Raw genomic sequence first — 10667 nt, 5'->3', positions numbered from 1 at the left:
TTTTATTTCTGTATGCTTTTAAACATTTTTTATCCATCCGAGCTGCCTAGAGGACGGTAAACCAAGCATCATATAAATGTGTGCGTTAAATAAAATACGAAAGAACAATTCTATTCCCTCGCCCAGCATCCAAAGTCTTCTCCCAACCCTGTTCCTCCACCCACAAAAGACAAATTGCTGTATCGACAAGCAGAACAAACATGTGCCACAAACACAGACTGACCGGGTTGAGGAAGGTGGGCACCTGTTGGGGTGACACACTGGCCGGTGTCTGCTCTGCAAGCAGCCATTGCTGCTGGGTCTGCCCATCGGGGCGGGGGTGGGGTGGGGTGGGGTGGGGCGGGGGTGGGGAGGTCCTTAACGCTGCAGCCCCTCACCTGCCTTCCTGCCGTTGTGACCGTCTGCAGCAGCTCAGCTAATGCTGGTAGCCGGTTCTGCCGCGCACAGCTCTGCAACGAGAGGGAAAAGTACAGAAGTGGGAACTGAGTGGGCTGCCACGGGAACGATGGGGCTAGCTGCAGTGTTGCTAACGCACTTCCGTATCTACAAGGGAAGAAGAACACTGGCAGATGGTTTCCCTCAACTCTCATGCTTGCCATGGTTGTCTGTGTGAGGAAGTGCACAGCTCGTGTTGGTTTTCCAGCACCTTCCACGGGGCCCCCTTCACCTCCTTGTTGCGGAGACTGTAGATGAGCAGGTTCGGCAGAGGGGGGACGATGCAATACATGGTGGAGACCAGGGTGCTGACCTCCAGGGAGCAGCCACTTTTCGGTCGATTGTAGTTGACCAGTCCATTCCCAAGAGAAGGATGAGCACAAGCATGTGGGAGGCACAAGTGGAGAAGGCTTTGCACCTGCCTGTGTTGGAACAAATGCGCAAGACAGAGTCGAGGATGTAGAAGCAGGAGAGGACAGTCATCAGGAGAGGGCCCAAACCCATGAAAATGCTATGCCAACTGAGATTGTATTGACATGGATATCACCACAGGCAACTTTTATCAGCGGGGGGACATCGCAGTACATGTGGGGAATCTGGTGGGTTCCACAGAAGTGCAAGCTGGAGTTCAGGGCAGTGTGAAGACCAGAATCAAGGAAGCCCCACAGCCAGGTGGCCACCATGAGCCAGACGCAGGACGTGCTGCTCATGAGACTGGAGCAGTGCAAAGGTTGACCGATGGCAGCAAAGCAGTCATAGGCCATGAGAGCCAGCAGGGCAGCTCCCGTTCCTGTGAAGGACAGCAAGAAGAACATCTGGGCCATGCACCCATGGCAGGAGATGGTGTGCTGTTGGTGGGACAGGTTCAGTAAGATCTCAGGGACTGTGATGGAAGACAGGAAGATATCCAGGCAAGACAAGTGGCTGAGGAAGAAGTACATGGGGCTGTGAAGAGAGGCATCCAGCTGAATCAGGGTAAATGTCAGGATATTGCCTATTATGGTGACCACATAAATGCCTAGATAGACCAAGGAGAGGTACATCCAGACACCTTGAGTGGCGGAGAAACCCAGGAGAACAAAAATGATTTGCTGTGTTTGGTTGCTGGATGTCCTTGGAAACTCTGAGTTCACTGGCAAGGAGGAAAATAGGGAGAGGAAACACGTGTTATGTTCCAGGAAATTCAGCAAGTCATTTCATGGTACTGCAGGTTTTTGGGGAAATACCCCTAAAGCCTTGTTTTGGGGCAGAAGACAGTGCCAGAGCAAACAAGGTGCAGAGAGAGAGCAGGCGGTGATCTGGGCAGAACCGGTTGCAATGTCCCAGTTGTAGAGCCAAGAAGCTGCTGGTGGTCTTAACTCAACATGTGTTGGCAACTCCGATTGGAAACTTGGGTTAGTCTTTGATTCTGCACATCTCTAGCACTGGTCTTTGGTTGCATCATATTTGGTAATTCAGGCATCTGAGTCTAGAAACATTAGTGAAGAGAGAAGCAGGAAATGCTCTAGGAAGCCCTGACCTTCATGCTTCTTCACCACAGCTTGTCTCTGGTCTGACCTGTTGTTGGGCAAAGGAAAAAGGCCTCACTCTGTTCCAGGCTATAACGATGTCTGGTCCCTGGGGGACAGGCGAATTGTTTTATTTCTTGTTGTTTATAAAGCACATGAATTATATGATGATTTAATTATAGGAGAGAAAAATAAAGGTGGCTGAAACACTGAAGGCTGGGGGCTGGGGAATGACCTTTTCCTATGTAAGGAATGGTTAAATGCCAACCGCTTATTTTGCTTCTGTCCTTCAAAGCTTTTGTTGGCAGTGACTGTGTGGTTGAAGGTCAGTCTAGATGCTATTAAGGAAACGCGGCTTCTTGCAAGTAGGGAAACTCATGAAAGTTACAAGGCACTGAGCAAGTAAAAGTTATGCTAATAAGAGGAAGCGGGGAGAAATGTGGTTAAAGTAAAAGCTAAATGTCTGACTAGCTCATACCAAAGGTCCTAAAAGGGGAAAACCTCTGCAAGTTCCCCCGTTCCTCCTCCTCCTCCTACGGCTGAACCTTGGCCTGAAAAAGGGAGGAAGGACCCAGAACAAGGATCTACAAGGACTTCTAAGGAATAAGAGTTAGGAGTTTCATGGGAGGGAACTCATTTGAATTAATATAAGCAAACAGGGGAGGAGAATAATGTATTCTGGAGTTAATAGAAACAAAAAAGGGCGGGGAATAATGTATTCTGTTTAAGTCCCTTCAATTGGCTGCAAAAACTATCCTTTTTTATAATGGTACTAAGTTCTGCTATTTTAAAAGGTATAAAAGCTGTTGTAAACTGTTCTGAGGTGTGGCTGTTCTCTGTCCCCTTGCTGCCAGTCGGACAGAGAGTGGTCCACCCTGCTTTTCTCTTGGCCAACAATAAAAGCTGAACCTTCTCTGGAAAAACCTCAGTCTGATTGGAAATCATGGAATCCAGGCTAGTGAACCTTACACCTACATTCTAGCAAGTAATTAGCATGGATTGTCACACTTTGCATCATTTTAACAGAAGATTGTGGAGATCACTTGCACGGCACTAATATTTACTTTAGTACTGCAATTCATAACTCATTCTTCCAATTTTTCCAGCACATCCCTTAGCCTTTTTTGGGGGGGAGGGGATTGTTTAATTACAACACTTTCTCATTCTGACATTTAATTACGTCCAAATGCTAGCGAGATATACCCAAGGGTTCCCTGTGCAGAACCCGAAACAGCTTTGCAGGCAGAATCTTCTATCTGAGTCCTCAGGATCACCACTTAAATGAGAATAAGGCTCCTTAGAGACCAGACAAGCTGTTCTGAACTGGAGGAAGCAATACTGAATGCAAGAGATGAAATGAAGTGTATACCTGTATTCTCTATCTAATATTTTTGTTTTCACACATTATATCTTTGTTTTTTCTTCTGTGCTCTGTATGTCTTCTTTCACTACTAGCTAACCAGAATGGTGCCCAGGGAAGAGCCTGGTAAGAGATCTGCGGAATAGATTAAACCATCAGCGGGCACCGTTTCCAGCCCATCAATGGACGCAAGCTGAAGGGATCCTTCGTCCATCACGCTTGCAAGGCCCATCCTAGGAAACGAGGCTTTCTCTCTTGACACATCAGAACAGGAAGGAACAATCTGGCGTGAGACCCAGCGGGGAGGCTCAGCACCGCCCCCAGGACGTGGGTCTGCCATAAAGGAGGGGAGCCTGGCGCTGGGAAAGCCGAGATTCTCCCAGCAGGAGCTCGCTGGCATCTCCCTTTGCCGATTCGGGCCCTGGAGGAGAAGGGCCCGCTCTCTTCCGTGCGCTGTGCGCAAGGGAATGGACCCATGCGGCTGCTTGGAGGCCGTGCTCTAATAAAGTACTTAGAGAAAAACTGATCGCGCCCTGGGTCTCTGGGGAGACCTTTGCTGTCCACCCTCTGAAGCTGCCTCAATACATGCCTCTATATTTTGTAGCAAGGCCAAGCATCGGCTTAAGAAGACCTCAGAGAGCTTGTGATTTTAATTTCAGTCTTGAAGACACCTAGAATTCTTTTGTCCCTCTGTCTGCATCTGTGTCCCTAGATGATCTGCCCATGGTTTAAAGGTGAGAGAAGCATCAGCTCACCCGGGACAGGCCAGCTCCCATCCCTGGTGAAGTTGCTGTACCTTTGCAACTCCCAGAATAATTCCAGTCTTGGGCAAGGACCACGAAGTTGGCCTTTTGTGTCTCAGGAGTATTTCCAGAACTAAGCTGGGAAATCTCCTTGTGCAGAATGTCCAAACCTGCCCCCCCCCCACCCCCCCACGGAAGCAGTATCAAGAAAAGTTCTGACCCAGAGAGTCATAACACAGAAAGGCTCCATTTAGGATCTTGAGCCCAACACTCTGCTCCACATAAAATAAATGCAAATAAAAGTTTTCCTGACCAACAACTGCAACATTACTCACTGGCCACGCGTGGGCTCCTTCTCTTCCTGCCCAGCGTAACAGAAGCATCCAAATCTCTCCAAGGAGTGGGGGCAGGGGGTCCACCAGGGGCAGATGTACACAGCTTAAGCCAAAGCTTGCAGGATATCACAGCCAAACGCCCTCCAAAAATGACATCTGCAAGGCTAGACCTTTGCGTGGCCATACTTCATGGGGTGCCCAAGAATAAGTCTAGTTTAGCAAAGAAGCATCACCTGAGAAGGAAGCTCTTTTCCGCAGCAGGGGGGCCTTGGGGACACGCCTGCAGAGACATCCACAATGAGCAGAAATTGTGGAGGAAGCTCAGGAAACAGTCCCGGGGGATTTCTACACACAGACATACAGACATGTACACCCTTCAGGCTGTTCCCTTTCGGAGTAAGAATCATTATGTGACATGCAGAGAACCAAAGGAAAGAGCCACAGAAGGTACTAAAGGCTGGAGATAAGACAGAGAGAAACAAGTAGCTCAATCTCATTCACACCTTTGCCATTCATCACACTCTCCATATCTCTCCGTCCTTGCAAACCATCTTGGCTTCTCCCATCTGCATACTTTTTTTCCTACCATGCCATTTGTCCTCTGACTACCCAACCATTGTTCCTGTTCCTCATCTGAATTCTGTCTTTGTTAGAGCTTCTCTTTGCTCTGGGGCAGTAGAAGACAGGCTATCAAAATGACTACAAACCATGAGCTGTTACTTCTACTCACATGATCAGGAATCACATGTCCCTGGTCACCACCAGCTTCCGGCTTCTAGAAGAAGTGGGCGGCATTTGCTTGCAGGTTCCTTGAGACACTTAACTGGCCGTGATAGAACACAGAGTGCTGGAGTCAAGGAGTTTTCATTCAGATGCAAGTCCAGCTACTCATGTTCTTACAACAATCTCCATCTGTTTTCTCTTGGGAATGGTTTTGCAGGGTCCTTGAGAAAGTCCTTCTACCACAGTTCATGTGCACAGGCTTCGTTTTTCTTAGTGAGCAGAAACACATGAGATTTAACAAAACACGTAGCCCAAAATGAATACTATGCTGTCTTCTGGCAGTTGACAACCTTCCACAGGGCCCCCTTCACCTCCTTGTTGCGGAGGCTGTAGATCAAGGGGTTCAGCATGGGGTTGATGATGCAAAACATTGTGGAGATCAGGGTGTCAGTCTCTAGAGAGTAGCCAGCAGTGGGTTGATTGTAGTTTACAAATGCATTTCCAAGACAGACAACCACAACAGCGATGTGTGATGCACAAGTGGAGAAGGCTTTGTGCCTGCCAGTGTTGGAGCGAATCTGCAGAATGGAGGACAAAATATAGAAATAGGACAGGATGATGAAGAAGACAGGGATGAGGCCCACAAAGATGCTGGTGATGTGATTGGCCACTTCGTTGACCCAGGTATCACTGCAGGCAATTTTCAGTAATGGGGGAACATCACAAAATATGTGAGGAAGCTGGCGGTTTTCACAAAAATCCAACCTGGTGGCCAGGGCAGCATGGATGGCTGAGTCCAAGAAGCCCCAGACCCAAACGGCCACAGACAGCTGGATGCACACCTTGGTCCTCATCAGGTGGGCATAGTGCAAAGGCTGGCAGATGGCCGCATAGCGGTCATAGGCCATGACAGCCAGCAGTGCCGGCTCACATCCCGCAAAGCCAATGAGGAAGAATGCTTGTGCCAGGCATTGGTTGTAGGAGATGGTGTGTTGCTGGCGTAGGAAGTTCACCAGGATCTTTGGTACAACCACAGAAGAAAGGCAGATATCCAAGCAGGATAGCTGACTGAGGAAGAAGTACATAGGGGTATGAAGGTGGGAATCCAGGAGAACCAGGGTTAGGATCATGAAGTTGCCCATCAGAGTGACCAAATAGGCAATAAGGAGCACCAAGGAAAGGTGGATCTGGTGGTTTAGGAGTCTGGAAAATGCCAGGAAGATAAATTCTGTGCCTTGTGTTTGGTTCTGGGAATCCATACGCGAGAAAAGGGACAGCTGGGAAGAGAGAAAAATGGCTGTGAAGAAAGCAGCGAGGGGCAATGGACCTTGAAAAATGCACGGAAGAAGCAAAATGACAAAAGTCATTATTTCAGCACTCAGACTGTGGAATTGTGGAGGATGAAATTTTAGGGATCTCTCCCATCCAAAGAAGAGCTGATTGCTTGTGCCATTTTGAAGTAGAATTAGAAATGAACTAGATTGGGGATGCAGAGCTGGGGGAGCAGAGCTTAATCCTCTCCCTGCGTTCCTGGGGCATTCGGCATGCTGAGAAACTCTGAGGAACTTCACTTCCTAGCTTGGCATCAGCACCTTATTCCATACAGAGGACAAGTGGCTTGTCAGGGGAAGATGCTACCGTATCGAGTATGGAAAGTCTGGGGAGGAAGCAGCAGTCCTCAGCAATGCCTTCTCCAACCCCTTGGGTCCTGAAAGTGACATTATGACTCTCTAAGCTGCACAAAAACGTTTCTATTCATCCCCTCTGGAAGATCTATGAAAACTCTCCACACAGAACAGTCCTGTTCTGGCCCCTCTTGCTCTTGACAGTCTAAAAGGCATTTGCAAGACGCTCTCCCAAGTCCTCTAAATGATGGGCCAACTTCATTTAGAATCAAGTCATCATATGGCACGGACACAGGTTTTAGAGAAACAAATTTTGTTGGTAGAAACGGGTTTAGATAATGTAGCAAACGTCTAGTGTCTTGGTGGATTCCAGAAAACGATTGATGCCTGCAACTTGGGCTAAGAGACTTTGGAACAGAAGGACATGGTGGTGCTTTGGTTTTGCAGAGGTGCTTCAGGACATCCGGCTTTGCCAACTGGGTCAAGGTGCCTCTTTCTAGATGCTTCTTGCAAGCCCACAAGCAACACCTTCCTTCTTGTTCCCCACTGACTGATATTCTTAGGTACATCACCACTGAACGTGCCAGCGCCATCTTGCAACCATAGCCAAAAGCCAAGGGTTTATAGCCTAAGATGCAACCCTCAACCCAAGACCCATGACTTACTTTTATTGTGTGAAGATGTTCTTGGTTCGATTCTCTTGAATCTCGATCCCATCAGCTCCCTTGCCTGTGTGTTACCAACAGCACCCAACAAACTTCCCACACAACCCAAATGATTGCTTTGTTATATTTATACTGTAAGCGTTGGCAACCAAGAAAGCAGGATAATGGATTCAGTAGAGTATCTACAGGTTGCAAACTTAAAATTTTAATACATTTGCTGTACGGTCGAGGAGGCAATTAAATTAGCAACAAGGGCAAAGATTGGAAGCTGGATGTGATCTCTATATTTTTTTAAATGACTAGACACACAGCAAAGTTTCTTCATTGAACTTCTTTGTTGTGGTAGGAGCTGTTGTGGGAAGCGTGTGTGAGGAGCCAGCCTTGTCCCTGTGGAGTCAGGTCTCCTTGGTTACCTGGCATTTTCTCCTAGATCAGAAGCGTTTCTCTTTTGCTCTATTTACCTCTATCCTATGCTAAGCATTTAGGGTTACTTGGAAGCCAAAAGGTGCTAAGAAAACAATTCTCATTTTAGATTTCCTCTCAGGTTGTGTTTATTACAAGCGTGCATACTTTAAACACTAGAAATTTCTTTCATACCTGCAACATTAGATGAAAAGAGTAGGAAAATGCATCTTGATACGTTTCTGGCATCCAGCTTTGATTCAGGGTATAATGTCAAGATAATGAAGAATTGTAGTAGTAATATTTATAAGAATTGGGCATGTTTAGCCTAAAGAAGGCAAGACTGAGGGGAGATGTGATAGAAGTCTCCAAGGCCTTGAAGGGCTGCCCCAGGGCAGAGGGTGGGCCGTTATTCTCAGAGCACCCAAAAGTAAGAGAAGAACCAATGGGTGGAAGCTCGACAAGGAAGATCCAAGCTCAAAATCAGGAGGAATGTTCTGATCATGAAAGCCACAACGCAGTAGAACAGCCTGTTTCCTGGAGTCATGGAGGTTTTCAAGCAGAGGTTGGGACGGTCTGAGGAATCCTGGTCTGGTCAGGGTGGTGGACTAGGAGACCTCCAAGGTCCCCTCCAACCCCAGGATTCTATGACTCCACAATTCTATGATTAAGCCCATTGTTAACTTCTGGAATAGGCTAACGAACAGGAAACCTTACCACTAGCTATTAGGCTGGTTCTGTGGAGTTTCTGTATTCAGAAGCAGTTCAGCTGTGCTAAGCAGTGGACTTCAAGTTCCCTGAAGCGTTTGGCAGGCCAGTGACCTAAAGACACAGAGTGTCCTACAACTTCTGAAAAAGTGTTCAAAAAGGAACTGGGCCCTACAGAAAAAGGGGAGGGAATGCTTAAATACCTGATTCCACCCAGAATCTCTGTTTAGGGGACCTCAGAAATGGCAAATACTTTCCCCTGCTGGGACTCAGAACAGACAACAGCAGTCACTGTCAGCCCAGCCTTATCTCTCTTCCTAGGATTATGACTTGCTTCAGATATGGGCTTAGATTGGACAAAAAATTACCCAAGTGTCCCTTCGAAGCAGCACCCCAAAATCATAGAATTAAAGGGCTGGAGGAGACTTTGGAGGTCTTCTAATCCAACCCCCTGCCCAGGTCAGAAGTCCTCAGGCCATCCCAGATGAAGGGCTGTCTAACCTTTGTTTGAAGACCTCCGGTGATGGAGCCTCCATGACTCCAGGAAACAGGCTGTTCCACTGCTTCGTGGCTCTCATGATGAGGACATTCCTCCTGATTTTGAGCTTGGATCTCTTTCTTGCCAAGCTTCCACCCATTGGTTCTTTGCTTACCTTCAGGTGCTCTGCAGAACAACGCCCCACCCTCTGCTGTGGGGCAGCCCTTCAAGGACTGGAAGACTCCTATCACATCTCCCCTTAGTCTTCTCCCAATGTCTCTCTCTCCTTCCTCTCTGGAAAGTACAAAAAGAGGATGCTGGATGGACCACAAAGCAACTCACCTGTGGATGAAGCAGATTACCTTCTCCCCATGTTCTCCCACAGTTGAATTCAGATGCAATGAGAATGGAGGTGGCTCAGCCAACAGGCGGCCAACAGAGCAGGAAGCGAGATGTTCAGAAATTCATTTGTACAACAGAACTAAGTCTCCTGGTTGCCTGCATTATCCATGGCAGGTGGTGCTCATGGGGGAAAATGTGCCTTGGTGTGCGGGCCCTGAGAATATCCCTGCCCTGGATTCTGCAGGGAATGAAGCTGGGGGGAGAAGCAGCAGAGATCCTCTGGGGGAAACTCTCATCTGGGACTTGTTAGCAGGCACAGGACAGTTTTCTTGTGTCAGACTCGGGGGGTGGGGAGGAAGGAAGAGGGCAGAGCAGAATAATCTTTTCCATATCTGAAGCTTAACCAGGCAGGAAGAGCAATCTGGAATCAGTTATCTCATCTGCTTTTCTCTGGGGTTCTAGAAATAAATCCAAGAGCATTTTTAAAAAACAAGGCATTTTAAAAGCCCCCACACACACACCCATTTCCTTCTTTTCCAGGGAGACTGTAACCCCATTCAGGGTTAACAATAGAAAGTCCCCAGGTCCAGAGAGCCCTAAAACCCACAACCACTCAGCCTTCTCAGGGTTGAGCTGAAGCCTGTTCTTCCCCATCCAGTCTCATCACCTCCACAACATCCCTTGGTCAACCAGGGGCAGTCCGGTTGAGTTTACCCCCTGTAGGATGCCAGCAATGCTCTAGCTGTCTCTCCTTTCATTTCATCTTTGTTAGCTCCTCCATGAACCACGGGGAGTGATGGGAACCACGAGAGGGGAGAGGTCAGATGGGTGTGATGTGATCCAAAGCCTCGGTTGCTCTCTTACACCAAGGCTTCAGATGGACTGTGCAGCAGACGAATAGAAACAACCCTCAGCTCCCTCTGAAACCCATTCAGGTCCATCAGTCGCTGAGGGTGGACCAGTCTAATGGGTCCAGCCTCCCTGCAGTGGATAGTGGCACCAGAAAATCCCACGGTAATCAGGGCGTGGTCTGACCATGACAAGGGGGACACCAGAAGCTCCCCCAATTGCAGATCACATAGCCACTGCTCCAACAGGAACACCAGATCCGGTGTGTGACCACTGTCCCATGTTGGGCTCTGGATGACCTGGGATAGGCCAGTGGCTGTCATGGTGGCCATGAACTCCTGAGCCACCTCAGATCCCATTCCCAGGGAAGGCAGATTAAAATCCCCCAAGACCAAAAGTCTGGGGAACTCCACTGCCAACCCAGAAATGGCACCAAGGAGCTCAGGCAGGGAGGTTGCTACGCAGCGGGGAGGCCGGTACAACAGCAACAGTCC

At 48.3% G+C, this 10667-nt stretch overlaps 1 protein-coding gene and 1 pseudogene across 1 annotated transcript; both read right to left on the bottom strand.

Annotated features, from left to right (window-relative positions):
* Positions 1-361: 361 nt before the first annotated feature.
* LOC148213989 (olfactory receptor 5AP2-like) lies at positions 362-1551 on the bottom strand (annotated as a pseudogene).
* A 3876-nt stretch (positions 1552-5427) lies between these two features.
* LOC103057255 (olfactory receptor 5V1-like) lies at positions 5428-6363 on the bottom strand. Its single transcript, XM_007445179.3, has one exon. The coding sequence runs from the start codon at positions 6361-6363 to the stop codon at positions 5428-5430; it is 936 nt and encodes a 311-aa protein (XP_007445241.3).
* Between the last annotated feature and the right edge of the window lie 4304 nt (positions 6364-10667).

The sequence above is a fragment of the Python bivittatus genome, unplaced genomic scaffold (assembly GCF_059951505.1).
Source record: "Python bivittatus isolate LINGU-HERP-01145 unplaced genomic scaffold, Pbiv_v1 ctg000730_np1212, whole genome shotgun sequence".
Lineage (NCBI taxonomy): Eukaryota > Metazoa > Chordata > Lepidosauria > Squamata > Pythonidae > Python > Python bivittatus.
Note: the sequence above shows the minus strand (reverse complement) of the source record. Positions and strands in the feature narration are given on the sequence as shown.